Below are 16,926 nucleotides of genomic sequence, written 5' to 3'. Positions count from 1 at the left end.
AGAATCCTGGATGGCTACATGGAGCTTAGAAAAATAGAGGGCTATGGGTAAAGCCTAGGTAGTTCAAAGGTAGGGACATGTTCGGCACAACTTTGTGGGCTGAAGAGCCTGTATTCTATGTTTCTATGTGAATAATTTATACATTCTTTGATAATAAATGTACTTCGAATCTTTGAAATAGTCTCTTTCTATGTGGAAATAACTCTGATGATCTCAACACAAGTTTAAACTGCACCCTATCACTTGGGCTTCTTACAATCACGTTACTGAATAATGTTGGAGGAGTAAAATTAGTCTTATGAAAATATTGCATTGCCCTAAACATGCCTCTCTTTTGCCAAAGTCCTTTGACTCAAATTTAGCTGCGCTTTGAAATGGGTTTGTTATACACTCAGTTACCACCAGGACCTCATCAAACGCTGTGAGGACTGGGTACTGACCACTGGGCCAGCAGTAATGTAATGCCCACATTGACCATGGAATGAAACAAAAAGATCTTTATTAGGAGAAAATGGATTTCACCTCTGTTTCTTCAAAGTCAGTCTGTGTTTCTGCTCACCCTATTTATTGGATCTTGCAGAATTTATACTTACGGTTATAGAATCTCCCAGCGCTGCTGTGACTTTAATATCAGCAGGCCGAATCTTGTGAACTGCAGAAAATAGAATGGGGCAGAAATAAGTGAAAGGATGGAAGAAAATAAGAGGGAGAATTCAAGAGCAGCAGGGAGAACCTGTCAGGGAGATGCTGTAGCTAGACAATGCTGATACACACTGGAGAGGAGCAGGGGCAAGAATAATTTTGACACTTCAGACTCTACATTCATGATTGTCAGTGTTCAAACAAACAAGTTCTTGGGAAATCAACTACTCTTAACTTTACTTAGAAGAGTGTCCAGCATCCAAACTGAGGTTCTCAGTTAGATTCTAATCTGTAATCACGGCCAGGTTTCTACTGTTCTAGATATAAATCTCCTGAACCCCTGGATTAGTTTCAGATGGTCATGAGAAGGTGGACAGGCGCGAGACAGATTGGCTGATTGAGTGGTGTCACAGCAACAGCCTTGCAAACAATGTCAGAAAGAGCAAAGAATTGTTTGTGGAGTTCAAAAAGGGCAAGATGAGGGAACACACTCCGGTCCTCAGTGAGAGTGGAAAGGGTGAGCAATTTCAAGTTCCTGGGTGTCACCATCTCTGAGGATCTATCCTGGGCCCAACATATTGACGCAGTCACGAAGAAGACTCAACAGTGGCCATACTTCATTAAGAGTTTGTGGAGAAATTTAATTTCACCAAAGACACTCGCAAGTTTCTACAGATGTGGTGGGGGTGGAGGGGGCTATTGCACAGGATCAAAATAAGCTGCAGAAACTTGTAAACTCAGTCAGCTCCATTATGGGCACTAGCGTCCCTAGCATCCACGATATCTTTGAGAAGCAATGTCTCAAAAAGGCAGTATCCATCATTAAGGACCCCCATCACCCAGAACATGCTCATTACTACCATTAGGAAGGAGGTACAGGAGACTGAAGGCACACACTCAATGATTCAGGAACAGCTTCTTTCCTTCTGCCATCTGATTTCTGAATGGACATTGAACCCATGAACGCTACCTTGCTACTTTTTATAATTTTTTGCACTACTTACTTAATTTAACTTTTTAAATATATATATACTTCTTACTGTGATTTACAGTTTTATTATTACGTATTACAATGTACTGCTGCGGCAAAACAACACATTTCACGACACAACATATGCCGGTGATATTAAGCATGATTCTGATTCAGTCTGTAATCGGTCCCAGGTGTCCATTATCCAACATATAAACCCCTTGAACCCCTGGAGTAGATTCCAGTCAGAAATCACTCCTATTGGTATCGATAAACCACTGAGATTGAATATTCCTTTCTGATAACTATTGAAAAGTTGTGATCTATAAAATCAGGAGGGAAAGAGATAAGGTAGATAGTTCCAGTCTCCTCCCACCCCCATCCCCCCCCCCCGCAGAGTCATGGAGTCTTAAACCAGAAGGCAAAGATTTAAAGGCAACTTTTTCCACACAGAACGTGGTGAGTATGAGCTGTCAGAGGAAGCTGTGGGGGTGGGTACAATCTCAATGTTTGAAACCCATTTAGATGGATACATAGATAGGGAAGGTTTAGAACAAGGGTTTCCAACCTGTGGTTGGGACCCACTGCTTAATGGTATTGGTCCACGGCATGAAAAGGGTTGGGAACCCCTGGTTTAGCAGGATATGGGCCAAATGGGAGCAGTGTAGTTAGACAACTTGGTAGATGTGGATGAATTGGTCTGAAGGGGCTATCTTCATGCTGTATCACTCTGTGACTATAACACGTGATTAACTGGCCCCAAGAGAAGCTATACTTTGAATACATAATTTTACATGAATGTCAAATTGAATATAAAAGAGAGGTCTAAAACCATCGTAAGTAATTGGCTTTCACTGACCTGATGTTGGCACAGCTTCTGACGGCTGGTTTTCCACACAGGAGAGGTCACTCCCCCAATTCTGTAAACAAATGGTTTGCTGAGTCAGTAACTCTGTGTGAAATTTCTGGTAATTTGGGGACTTTGTACCACACCTGATTGACCTGGTCCTAGCTGAGCTGTATAGTGGTGTTTGCCTAAGAGTTCAGTTTTTGGTTCAATTGAAATGCTCAAATGTTTCGATTCCCGACATCTGAATTGAATGCTTTTGTTTTTATCCGGTTTGTGCACTTGGAAGAAACATGAGTCAGGCTGGAAGCAGTGACCTTGAACTCAGGACTAAAAGGTAAATTAAATTTACCAGGAAAGCTTTGGTGACAAGAATTGATAGTATTTGAAGGACTACAATGACATTGTTAAAATGATTAAAGATTTAATATGATAATTAGAAGCCTTTTACAAGAAGAGCAAAATGTTTCACAAGTGCAGTCTCATTTGGATGATTTAAAAAAATCTTCGTGAAGATGTTGCTAAGCAACATAACTTGCTATCTTTAATGTCTATCTCTGAGAAAGATAAACAAACTGAGAGCTATGCAGGTATTTATATGCTTATTAATACACTCACGTCAAAGGCTGAACAATGATTAAGATAAACGCGATGTTGAAAGTCAAATTGCTGGAGGAAATGAAAATATTTAACCAACTTCAGGACATACTGTATTTTGACTTTGTATAAAGTTGACGATTTTCAGGCTGATGTAGCCCTGAAGAGTGTCTAACGTGTATGCAGCAGGTTCTATTGCTAGCAGAGCATCCTGTGCATCTGATACCTCTTTGGCATGCATTAAAACACAGGCCAGTTCAGCAGTATTATCCGCACGCCAACAATTTTTGAAAGATAAGCATGCTTTGGAAGAACAGGCCGAACAGCTTTGGAGAAACCAGGAGCAGATGGAAGAGCAGCTTTGGAGAAAGGTAGAGCAGCTTAACTTGCAGGAAGAAGTGGCTGCCAAGATGGTCAGAGTAAAAGTGTGAAGGACTTCGAGTGCTGTGGCTGCTAAACATGCTCCAGCAGGATAGTTCTATGGTGAGAATTCCCATGTTGACATGGCACAGAGAAGGTCCAGCATACTCAATGTCAATGTGGATACATCTGTTCCTCAATTGTCTATGAAACACAAGTTTGGATGCCAAAGTGTATTTCAGGGTATTCGCTCTCGGCCTGCACCAAGGAGGCATTCTGAACCTATGACATCTCCAAGAGACAAGGTGCCTCTGAGGGCATTGACCTACAGAATGTGAACACTCCTGTTTCAGATGATGGAAGGAAGTCTAACTGCTAACCTGGAAGCCTTAAAAACCACAACAGGAAATAACAAGCATCGTGATGCATCAACAACGCATTGCATCTCTGCCTAAAAGAGAGGTTCAAGTATTCGATGGCCATCCATCACAGTATCATTCGTTTATGAGGGCTTTCAAGAATAGCACTGAAGGCAAGATTGATGATTATGGCGACCGTCTCTATTTTCTCAAACAGTTCACTGGTGGTTACCCTAGCGAGCTTGTTAAAATGTTGCCAGCAAGCCAGCCTGGACCACGGATAACTAAAGGCAAGGCTTTACTACAGGAACATTTTGGTGATGAGCAGAAAATCGCTGCGGCCTACATGGAAAAAGCTCTTTCTTGGCCACATATCAAATCAGAGGACATGAAACCTCCTCCAAGTTACAGTCTTTTTCTTGGAGTGGGCTGCAATGCCATGGAAGAAGTGCAGGACATGCATACATTAGACTTGTCTGCTAATATGAAGATTGTAAGAGAAATCCCCCCACAAGCAAGGAAAAATGGAGTTCGGTGGTCTATAAACTGCAAGGAAGGCACAACCGTAAGATCACAGTTGATTTTATTGAAAGGCAAGTGAAGATTGTTACACACCCAGTCTTTGGGAACGTGTATGATGTTACACCACCAGCAGTAAGCAAAGGTGTGAACAAAACTGAATTTCAACTTCGTTCTAAAGCTTAAGGAAGCAGTTTTGCCACCATTGTGAAGTGAAGCTACAACTGAGCCTGGAACTGAAGAAAAGGGTGCAGATTAAACACACCGTGAAAGATTCAAACACAGCAGCGAGTAACACTTTAGTACTTAATGGCCTCAATGACCGGGGGGGGGGGGAATGGGCAGGGGTGGTGATTGCGATTGTAAACTTCCTATAATTCCAGTCTAAGAAGAATAACGAGACAATAGTTACTTATGCTTTCCACTGTACAACAGTGTTCTACACAGAGAGTATCATGAACAAGCTCAATGTGATAGTGAAAGGAACACGCAGCCTCTTATACACCATGGGTCAAGAGAAGGTTGTGAGTAGCTACGTCATTTCATCATTGGAAGAGGCTGGGTTGGGTAGTTTAAACTATTGTGAACTACCTAACATCTATATGCAGGAATGTTTGCCTGTCTACAAAGGGAACATTCCTTGTCAGTGAGATCTTCAGGAATGGTCTCACCTGAAGCATATTCATTTTGCCGGAAGTAGAGTCAGAAATTGAGCTTTTGATAGGGGTGAATGTGCCTGAGGCACTGGAGCCATTCCAAGTGGTTCGCAGTGATAATGCAATTAGAACATAGCTGGGTTGGGCCATTGAAAGGAGACCATGGTGCTGGAAGAAACTACATTTAGTCAAGGCTGACAGTTAGCAGGATATCAATCTTGCACTTGGATGAGTTTTGGCCACAGCAATCCAAGACTGATTTTTCTGAATGCAGTCAGGACGAACAACCTGGTTTGTTGAGAGATTACAATCCAGGATAGACTGCCTACCAGAAAGAGTACATCTGTGTAAACGTTAAGATTTCATGTCTCCTGTGTTTTGGCAGTATGTAGTTGTAATTATCCTAGTACAATAATTAGGGGGCTAGAATGTAGGAGCCATGTATCTGTACTCTATCTGCATTATGCATTTATAATATGTATTATGGTAACTAGTCCTGTGAGTGGAAGCGTGGTATATCCAAATCAAAATCAGAAACTGATTCTGAAGGGAATAAATTACGTATTTATGGTTTTTTCTGGGGAGTTTGGTGCTGGGGATGGGTGGTTGTTACATCTTTTGTTGACTGCTTTGTTACCGCTTAATTATGCTTAAATTCCATTGCTTCAAGATAGTTTGTTTGTTAGTAGCTAATAAAGGACTGGAGGGCACATCATATAAGTATAACAATCCATGCTGGGTTGCCAGCAGCGACAATTGATCTATTAGAATTCACCGCTGCAATAGTGCTGATAGAAATAGAATTGTATGAATGGGTGACCAGGGAGTAATAACTATTACATGGCTATAACATAGTGAGAGGTGATTCAGAGTTTGTAACAAATTCGACAGTTACATTAAAAACTAATTTTGAAACAAACGGCCAAATACAAAGGAATAAGTGCTCATTGCATTTCAATGGTCTGAAATAACCAAGAATTTAGATGATCTATTATAGTGAGGATGAAAAGTGGTTGTATTGTTAAATTGTTGGTTTAATTGGCTGATGCGTATCTACACTATTAGGAGCAATCGCTGCACTCAATAGCTGTGAAGTGCTCTGGGACCTATGAGAATATAAGAGGCTTTGGAAATATAAATCTTTTTTCTCTGTAGTTGTCAGGTTGTTCCAGCATCTTTAGTTTATTCACTATTCTTACACGTTGGCACACCACTGAATGATGACATTTACTGTACCTGAGGGGGTGCAGCCGTTGGATCTGCACCTTGGTATGTGTAGTTGCTGTTCTTGAATGTTCGAAGAAAAGGTTGATCCTACAGGGGAAAAACATACACAAAACCCTACGTGAAACTCTTCCACAGCACCTTAAAATAAAACAACAAGCTATCTGTCGGCAGAGCTCAATGGGTCAGGCAGCATTTGTGGGAGGAAAGGAAGTGCGCACGTTTTAAGTTGAAACCCTGCAAAGCGGACCATTCCCGAAGTGAGGGCTCGAGCTGAAACGTCGACAATCTCTTCCTTCCCACAGATGATGCTCGACCCACAGAGTTCCTCCAAAAGATTGTTTCCAGCATCAGCTCTCTCTCATGATTCCACTTTAAGTGGAAACCTCTGATGCTGACAGCTTAACGTGGATGTGAATGGAAAGATTCCTTTGAATGTAATGCCAAAGCCAAGATCAAGGTTGAGTTTATAGTCATGTGCACAATACATTGTACAGCACAGTTGCAATGATGTTCACTTGCAGCAGCATCACAGGCACACAGCACAGCGGAGAATCGCAATGCACAGTGGTAGCAGAAAGTAACCTCAGCCTCTGGAAAATTATTCCAGCAATGTTTTCACACACGTTCTTTTTTAAACATTCAAGCCAGGGGTGATGTTGGCCCTTGCAGTCTGTTCCACCAATTACCACGATCAGATTGCAATCCCAGCTTCACATTTTTGCCTGGTAACATTTCACCCCTCTGCTAATCAAGTTCCTGCCTTATAATAACCTTCAGAGGCCGTGGAGAGATGCCATATTCTCCAGAACCCACTCATAATATTATGATCCGAAGAAGTTAAAGCAGGAGCAGTCTACTCAGTACATTCACCATTGATCACAGGTGAGTACAGGAGCAGTCTCAGGATACTAAACCTTACTGCCTTTGGAGAGACAGATAAAACACATATTATACTCTACGTCCCTGTCTGTAATACAGTCAATGAGAAACTGGGAGGAAGATTTACCTCTGCTGGACTTGCCCCACTACCTCAACAACCATGCAAACACTCTGTCCATCCCCTGACTTCTAGAGCGAAAACCCTTTCCTCCAAGAAGACCACAACCTTGTCGTAGGGTTTCGAGGCTCACGTACCTCAGTGACCCGGAGGGCTTTGTTGGCTGGAGTCAGGGCTTTATGCTTTGGCTCTTGGTCGGGTCACTCTTGTCAAACAGGTCAAAGGGTAGAGGTCAGACTAAGAGTGGTCCACCGGTCCACCACATTGAGGGGTCAGCTCAGGGCTAACAACCCTGACTGGTAAAACAAAACTGTTACAGAAACAGCAATGAAGAATCCTTCTACATCTGAGTGTGACAGTATTCCTGAGTCTCCAGGACTTGGAAGACTGACAGTAGTGAAAACCAAGAGGAAGCTATTGGCATGAAGAAGGAAGCCCTGAACACCACCAGAGATGGAGGATCTTCTTTGCTGCCCTAAACACCAGCGGCGTAATCGAGTGCAAAAGAATAACCTTTGGTTCTCACTCCAGAGGAACTCCACACCCATTCAGACTCTTACCTGTGATGGGCAGCTCAGGGAGATGTTCGCCGTAACATCTTGGAAATCGGACTTTTCACCCACAGGTTGTAACTAAATAAAAATAAACATTTACACACGTAAACACGAGGAATTCTGCAGATGCTGGAAATTCAAGCAACACACATCAGAATTGCTGATGAACGCAGCAGGTCAGGCAGCAAAAATAAACATTATTGATTTTCACCGTGAAGGGTAAAATCACTTATCATCTCCCCTTGGAGCACCTTGCGTGATTCTTAAGGTCACATGATACAACGTTTGCTTATTGAGGTACAGCATGGAGTAGGCCCTTCTGCAACACTACCCAGCAACCCACCAATCTAACACTGGCCTAGTCACAGGACAATTTACAATGACCAACTAACCTACCAAAAGGTACAGCTTGGACTGTGGGAGGAAACCCGAGCACCCGGAGGAAACCCACATGGTCATGGGGAGAACGTACAAACTCCCTACAGTCAGCGTCCGGAATTGAACCCTGGTCACCTGTATTGTAAAGTGCTGTGCTAATAATTAAGTGTTGTTCTATAGAATGTAGAACATAAGGTAACACAGAAATGGGCCATGATGTCTGTGCTAAACACGACGCCAAGTTAAACTAAGTCTCTTCAGCCTGCACATGATCCGTACCCCTCTACTCCCTGCACATTCATGCGTGTATCTAAAAGCCTCTTGAACACCCCTATTGTATCAACCTCTGGCATCATCGCCCCGGCAACCTTTGCCAGGCACCAACCACTCTGTGTGAAAACCTCTTCTTGTACATCTTCTTTAAACTTCCCACTTCTCACATTAAATGCATGTCCCCTAGAACTTGAAAATGACCTGCTTGATTTTGTGAAAAAGCATTAAATGAGGAAGTTAAGAGAAAGTCAAACATGACAGTTGGCCGGTTTAGAAGGAATTGGAAACTAAATGATCCAATAGGCGAGTTGGAGAAATCCCTTTAGTTGAACTGATTTGTTCTGGAGCTATAAACAACATAACAAATAGGATGAAGAAGCCTTTTAGCCCTTGAAGTGTGGTCAAGATCATGGCTGTCTGATCTTCCACCACAGCATCATTTTCCTGTGCTAATCATTTATCCTTGAATTCCTCTATTAACCTTTGTTTTGAATGAACTCAATGACTGGGCCTCCACTGTCCTCTTAAGGTCGAACCTTTGAAAGAGTCACCAGACTATGCACTGAAATTCTTCCTCACTTCAATCCTATCTGGCCTATTCTCAGTCCTGAGAATGCGACTGCTGGTTCCTACCTCCTCAGCTGTTGGAAATGTCTTCCTAACTGTCAGTTTTGTAAGAATGTTGTAAGATTTAATGAAATATTCTCTCATTTTCATAAACTCGGAAGAATACAGGCTTAATCTACTCAAGCTCTCCTCATTTGCTAAAAACAGCAACCCTAGAATTAGTCCAGTATATCCTTTTTAGTTGAGAAGACCAAAGCTATACAGCTACACAGCTGTGGTGTCACCGAGGTCCCATATATTTACAGCAGGTTTTCTATTCCTCTACTCAAATGCAGCAGAACATGTGCCTTCCTAACCACCTGCTCTACCTGCCTACTGTCTACTGGCTTCATGGACTTGTGTATAAGAAAGCTCAAGTCTTTGTGTGTCAATACTACTCAATCTAGCAGCATTTAAAAATATCCGGCTTTTTTGGTTTTGTGCAACAAAGTGGATAAATTCAAGCTTTTCTCACGTGATATTGCATCTGGCATGTTCGTGCCTACTTGCTTGTCCATATCCCCTTGGAGCCCACAATAAAGCACAGCACCTCAGGTGGAGTAGTACTTCTTTGGTACTGCATTGAAATGGCAGCCTGGTGCCAATGCAAGATTGGGGTCCAAACCCAAACCCATTTGCCTGATGAAATCATCACAGTCCACGTCCTGTGTGGTCAATGTTCAAATCTGTGTGGGGTCCAAAGGGTGTATTTGGATCCTGATATTTGCATATATTTGACATCTTCCTTTGACTCAATGTGGTTGAAGAGTGGCAAAGGCGGTTGTGCAAGATTCCTGAAAGGTTAACTTTCAGTTTGAGTCGGTGGTAAGGAAGGCAAATGCAATGTTAGCATTCATTTCGAGAGGACTAGGATAGAAAAGCTAAGATATAATGGTGAGGTTTTGTAAGGCCTCACTTGGAGTATTGTGAACAATTTTGGACCCCTTATCTAAGAAAGGATGTCCTGGCATTGGAGAGGGTCCAGAGGAGGTTCATAAGAATGATCCTGGGAAAGGAAGGGTTAATATATGAGGAGTGTTTGATGACTCTGGGCCTGTACTCACTGGAGTTTAGGAGAATAAGGGCCGGGGGCGGGGGGGCGGGATCTCATTGAAGCCTATCGAATATTGAAAGGCCTAGAGACAGTGGATGTGGAGAGGATGTGAAGTGGGGGAGTCTAGGACCAGAAGGCACAGCCTCAGAATGGAAGGATGTCTCTTTAGAACAGATATGAGGAGGAAATTCTTTAGCCAGAGGATGGTGAACCTGTAGAATTCACTGCCACAGATGGCTGTGGAGGCCAAGTCATTGGGTATATTTAAAGCGGAGGTTGATAGGGTTCATAAACCAGCCATGATGGAATGGCGAGCAGACACGATGGACTGAAAGAGTTAATTCTGCTCCTATGCCTTTTGGTCTTATGGGTGGGAGTGGTAAGGCTGCGGTGAGTGTCGTATTAGAAATGAGGTTGGCAAATGGTTTATTTGTTAAAACAGTGTCAGGATTCTTTTGGTACAGGTTGGGAAAGAAGGCATGTGGCATGCTTGCTCTTGTTTGATGAGGCACTAAGTTCAAGAGTCGGGAAGTTATGTTGCAGATTTATAAAACTCTGGTTAGGCCACAATGAGAGTATTGTATTACGTTCAGGTGATCCCATTCTAGGACATATGTGGAGATTTCCCAGAGAGTGCAGAAGAGGTTTACCAGGATGCTGCCTAGATTAGAAGGCATGTGCTACGAGGAACGGTTAGACAAATTGGGGTTGTTTCTCTGAAGGACCAAGGCTAAATGGAGATCTGATAGAAGTTTATAAGATTAAGAGAGGCACAGATAGATTAGGCAGCTAGTACCTTTTCCTCAGAGTCGAAATATCTTATACTAGAGGGCATACGTTGAAGATGAGAAAGGACAAGTTTACAGGAAGATAGGTGTGGCAAGATTTTTGACACAGTAAGGGTAGATAACCGGATTGCACCGCCAGGGAGGAGTTGGAGGCAAATAACAGAGAAACATTCAAGTGATTCTTAGACCGGCATATGAATCTGCAGAGAACGGATGGATATGTACATTGTGTAGGGCAGACAGGTTTACTTCTGTTAAGCATTTAATGATTAGCTTAATTAGTTTGGCACAAAATGTTCCTGTGCTGAGCTATTCTATGTTCTTATGGAGAAGCAATTAGGCAAAGTCATGATTCTAAAACTCAACACAGTAGGACGTAATTACTCCAACATCTTCAAAATCATTCCATAAACCTCTATTGCAAATTGCTACAGCCCAGAGCATAGTAATCATGTAACACTGGTTTGATGAGTCGCAGTCAATACTAGTCACACTGAAGGGGTAGTGCCCCTGCCTGTCAGTCAAATGGTTGCATATTCAAATTTAAGGACGCGTTCCTGGAAGCACTGAGCATGTCAGATAACATTTGTGGGTAGAGAAGCAGTGAATATTTCAGGTCAGAGGTTCTTCATCATATCTGGGAAAGGAGGAAAGCAAGTTAGTGAGGAGAAAAGGTGCGGGGAACAAAGGGTTTATTTCTGAAAGGGTGAAAACAATCAGCTTCATGTGAAACTTTGAAGCAAACCTTGCTTCACTGTGTATTGCATTGCCCAGTTAATACTAATACAGAGAGAAAAAAAGAAATAAGCTAAGCTCACAGATGGATTAAGGGCAGAAGTGGGCAGTTGTGAGACTGACACAAAGAAAGAGCTAAAATTGGAGAATTCGATATTGTTCATATTTTGAATATAGAGGTTCAAGACTCTTTCAGGAAACAAACTACTGTCTCACTCTGGTGCAGTCAGGAGGACAGCAGTACTTGGGAAGTTATACATGAATCATTAGATCAACTGTATGTTGTGATGAAATTTCTTGTCCCAAAACACTAACTGTTCCCCTCCACAACTTTGTATTCCCATCTACTACAAGACTATAACTATTGATTCAAGATTGTTTAATGTCATTTCCAGTACACAAGTGTAAAGGAGGATGAGCTCATTGTTACTCTGGATCGAAAGCAGTGCAAAAAAAACATGATAAGATAAAGAACACAATTAAAATAAAGACAGTAACTACAGTATACAAAATACTTATTCAGTTCATCTGCCATTACTACCTGTTCAGTGCCATTTTCCAGCAATCCAATGTCTACTCGTGCCTCTCTTCTGCTCTTTATATATCTGAAAGCTTCCATTCAACTTAAACCTGCTTGCTTATCAAGTACAGTATCTGATGGATTGTGTGTTAAAAGCATGTTACGACTGCTTCCACTGCCCCTTGAGGTGGAGAATTTGAAAAATAAGACTTGCATATATCATTATGACACAGAAGAAAGGCTATTTGGTCCATCAAACCCATGCCTGCTCACAAAGCAATCGTGGTAGAGAGAGAGAGAGAGAGGGAGAGAGAGAGAGAGAGAGAGGTCTTAAGGGCAAGTGATTTGGATGGTACATTCCTCCATCAGTTAAGGAATAGTTCACAGAACATTTAAGATGAAAGGTGATCAAAAATAAATCTGAGGAGAAAGTGTAGGAGAGGTTTGACTCTAATCTTTCTATTCACCTACACACAAGGACAATTTACAGTGCCCAAGCATCCTATCAACCTGCAGATCTTTGGGAGGTGGGAGGAGACTGGAGCCCCTGGAGGAAACCCACATGGTCACAGGGTCATTGTGCAAATGCCACGCTGGAGGTCACGACTGAAAGCCAGCACCTGTCCTAGCTGCACCACGCTACCGCCCAGTAGGCGAAAGGACCCAGTCCAGAGTTTCCAGGACAAATCCTTTTCCGCAGATGCTGCCCAACCCACTGAGTCTCTCCAGTAGATTGTTTCATCACCCAGATACCAGTGCCTGCACTCCGTTGTATCGACAAGACAAACATCTCGGGAAGTGAATGAACTTTCTTCTGTTTGCTTTGTCAATTTGAAGATCGCATCAGGTGAGGTGTGATAATATTTGTTCCTTGTATCACCAGCACTAATGGACTTTTTATCTTGCAAATGACATCTGCACTTTCAAGGTTGCTCGTGCTGAGAATACAATGCCTGCGGAAGAAAGTTTATTGATCTCTGTTGTCAGGATGGAACAATGGGTGCCAGGAAATCAATACAGGAATTCAGGGCGTGGAGGAGAATGTGGAGCTACTAATGCCAACCTCGAGGAATCTCCTGTCCTCTGAGTCTGATCCCAGCGTCCAACGCCCACAGTATTTGTAGTCTCAAGCACAGGAGATTCTGTAGATGCTGGATATTTTGAGAAACACACATCAAGTAATCAAGTACTGGAGGAACTCAGTAAACCAGACAGCATTTATGGAGGGCAGTAAATAATCGATGTTTTGGGTTAGGACCCTTCATTGGAACTGATGGACAGGGAGCCCACTGCATCTGGAATCCTTTGGTCAATTTAAATGCTGGCCCTGAGAGACTGGAAAGGCAGGGTGCGGGGCAGGAGGCGGGAGTCGGGCTAATTCCACTCGCTCTCCTGTGATATTCACTCCTCTCTTCGCAACGCTGAGGCTGTGAGACTGCCCTGACTGCCGTGCCTCAGGTCTGTGAGCTTCGGGGCGATTTGTCCCGCTTTTACGAGGAACTGAGACCAAGGCTTTGGGCCTGCTCCAGGCTGCTCTGAGAATTTGAATCTAAGAACTCAATTTGGCTCGGAATTCTGTTGCTTGCTTCTATTGTTGGCAGGATTTGTTTTTTCATTTCTCTTTCTTTGCGTACTGAGTGTGATCTTTAATTTTTAATTGGGTCCTTTCAGGTTTCCTGCTTTGTGTCTGCCTGTAAGCAGACAAATCTCAAATTGTATAATTTATACATTCTTTGATAATAAATATACTTTGAATTTTTGGTGTCTCCAGAAGATGCCCATTCAGCCCACTCAATCTACATCGGATCAAAGGGCAATACTAACCTCCCCTTGAACTATTCTCCTCGCTCTGCTGTCACCAGCCTGTGCACAACCTCCCCACCCCCCAGCTCACCGACAATCTAGGGGCAACTTACAGCGGACATCGTTAATCTTCCAACGAGCTCACCTATGGCACGTGAGAGGAAACTGGGTCACTCAAAGGAAGCCCGTGCAGTCACAGGGAGAACGTGCAAACTCCACATAGACAGGTATGGCGGTCCGGATTGAACCTGTGTCCCTGGCCCTCTGAAGTAGTGGCTCTACTAGCTGTGTCATTCGGATATGAAATGAAACAAAAACATGGTGTCTACTGGATTAACCTGACAATGATGTCCTCCAGGGAAGGAAATTTACTACCTAGCTCTGGACCGTGACTCCAGATGCACTGAAGTGGGTTGACTGTTACTGCTTCCTCACCTCAGAGGCATCCAAGAAATAGAGACCTAGGAGACTGCAGATGCTTGAACCTGGAGCAACATGCAAAATTCCAGAGGAACTCAGCAGGTTAGGCAGCATCACGGAGTGGGAATTAAATGCAAGGATTGCCAACAATGTCCGCATCTCAGGGACAACTATGTAGTCAAATAATGTCTTACCATGTTGTTCCAGAGAGCTCTTGCCACCTGTGTGTGGAACTTCCTACTTAAATGGAAACAGTCTGGGGCAAAGAACGAGGTGTCTGGATGCCCATTCTAAATAGAAAAAGAAAAGACACGTGCAATGGAATTACACTGCAGGCCTAGGAATCTATAAGACATCTAAATAAAGATCTAAAGACATCTCACCTGCACTGAATAACAAAAAACGAACAGAATTATAGAGTCATACAGCACAGAAACTGGACATCCCATCCAGTGAATCCATGCTGGCCATCAAGATCCATTTCAAGATCCATTTCAAGGTCATTCCATGTTATTCAGCCCATATTCCCATCAATACCCTCAGATTCTGCCACTCACCTGTACACATAAGCCTATTAACCTACCAAGCTACAAGTCTTTGAGATGTGGGAGGAAACCAGAGCAGGTGGGGGAAACCCATGTGATTGTGGGAACCATTGAACAGTGCAGCCCAGCAACAGGCCCTTCGGCTCATAACGTGTGCGCTGACCACAATGCCATATTGCCGCTGCCTGTATGTGATCAATATCTATCCATTCCTTGCAGATCCGTGTGTCTGTCTAACAGCCTCTTAAACACCGCGACAGTATCTGCTTCCAGCATGCCCCCCAGCAGCCAAGCCATGCTGAATCAGATTCGCTGGGGTTGTGAGGCACTGGCTCTAACAGGCACCAAAAGTAATGGGAGGAGAGTGGTTATACTAACTCTGCATTCATTTCCTTTTAAGGCTAATATTCCACTGTGGTTGGAAATTATATCTGAGGAATTTAAATTGAATGAGTTAAGTCATCTGGAATGAAACACCAGGCATGTAAGTGTGAGCCAAGATGTGGTAAAATCCCATCAGTTCTGCACTGTCCTTCAACTATGGAGGTCTACAGCCCCTACTCAGTCTAAAGACCTGCAGCCTTGTGGTTGGCTCTGGGAAATCCTTGAGGAACACCTGACTGACCCATCCAGTGGCACCAGTCCATTACCTTAGCCACATTCCTGCCGCCATTCAGGGGAAATGCCTCAGTGCTGCCCTCTTGTGGGCAAGCAAGACATGCAAAAATGCTGACCTTCCTGGTGAGGTCTACCTCCTGAAATAACATATAAAAAGAAATAGGGAGGGAGGGGGTTGTTTGCAATAAATAGTTGTCAACACTTACTTCTAAAACTGGGATCCGCACATGGTGGAAAAAAGGCTGCAAGACGACTGTGAAATTTTCTCGTGTGTCATATCGGCCTGATTCAACAAGCATTCGAGTGGTATGCTGCGGGGTTGGTGAAACAAGAAGAGAAATAGGTAAGTGTGGTCCCACAGTGAGGTGATCCAATGCCCTATTGTCTGGTTTGCAGCTTATTCTCTGGGTACTATATTATCAGTGCCATGTTTCTTTAAGATGTTGGTCTAGGCATCCTTTGAGATGCTTAGTCTTGGCACCAGGTGAAACCTTAGCTGGGGTATGCCTTCTGAATTCTACAGCAAGTTCACCATGTCACGCACTGGCTCTGTGGATCTCTATGCTGATAGAAGGTGCTCAATATGCACTTCCTCACTGTAACGACCCCTCCCAAACTCCGAACCTCTGACACAACAAGGACAAGCACATGGGAACACCACAATTTCCGGATTCCCCTCCAAGTCACACACTACCCTCTTTAGGATGTTTCCTTCTTTGTTGTTGAGTCTAAATCTGGAACTCCCAACTCAACAGCACGATAGGGGATTCAGAAGTACTGCAACAGCTGAAGATGGCGGCTCCCTGTCATTTTCTCAGAGGCACTGGGGATAGGCAACATATGGTGGTGGCCTTTCCAGAAAAGCCCACATCAAGAAAGTGTATCTAATAATACTTATGAAAAGAAGCAGATGTAAACCCTTGAAAATCTCCCATCTGCTTCTCGATGGCTGACAGTTTATTTCTGTTTCTGTTCCTTGTGCAGCCATATATCTGGAATCCCTTCATAATTTAAAATGTACCAACTTCTGCTTTGATTGTACTCAGTTACTGAGCCTCCATAGCGTTCTTATATAGAGAACTCCAAAGTTTTATTGCCTTATGGGTGAAGAAATTTCTCCTGAAGGAATGAAAGGGTTCCCATATGAGGGACATCTGGCAGCTCTATGCTGTATTCTGGGCTGTATTCCCTGGAGTTCAGGAGAATGAGGGGGGATCTCAAAGAAACATTCCGAATGTTAAAAGGCCTGAACCGATTAGACATGGCAAAGTCATTTCCGATGGTGGGGGATTCTTGGACAAGAGGGCACAACTTCAGGATTGAAGGACGTCCATTTAGAACTGAGATGCGGAGAAGTTACTTTAGTCAGAGGGTGGTAAATCTGTGGAATTTTTTGCCACATGTGGCTGTGGAGGCCAAGTCATTGGGCGTATTTAAGGCAGAGATAGATAGGTTCTT

At 43.3% G+C, this 16,926-nt stretch overlaps 1 protein-coding gene across 2 annotated transcripts in view; it reads right to left on the bottom strand.

Annotated features, from left to right (window-relative positions):
* Positions 1 to 16,926, bottom strand: part of plb1 (phospholipase B1) — a 195,944-nt gene that overhangs the window by 31,559 nt on the left and 147,459 nt on the right. For both annotated transcript variants that reach the window (XM_063040679.1, XM_063040678.1), the window contains 6 exons: positions 15,675 to 15,779; positions 14,500 to 14,595; positions 7,735 to 7,806; positions 6,187 to 6,264; positions 2,472 to 2,532; positions 594 to 652 (listed from right to left, as the gene is read on the bottom strand). In XM_063040679.1, coding sequence (XP_062896749.1) covers positions 594 to 652; positions 2,472 to 2,532; positions 6,187 to 6,264; positions 7,735 to 7,806; positions 14,500 to 14,595; positions 15,675 to 15,779 — 471 coding nt within the window. The remainder of the gene's footprint in view (positions 1 to 593; positions 653 to 2,471; positions 2,533 to 6,186; positions 6,265 to 7,734; positions 7,807 to 14,499; positions 14,596 to 15,674; positions 15,780 to 16,926) is intronic.

Source organism: Mobula hypostoma, chromosome 2 (genome assembly GCF_963921235.1).
Source record: "Mobula hypostoma chromosome 2, sMobHyp1.1, whole genome shotgun sequence".
Lineage (NCBI taxonomy): Eukaryota > Metazoa > Chordata > Chondrichthyes > Myliobatiformes > Myliobatidae > Mobula > Mobula hypostoma.
This window is presented reverse-complemented; position numbering and strand designations above follow the sequence as displayed.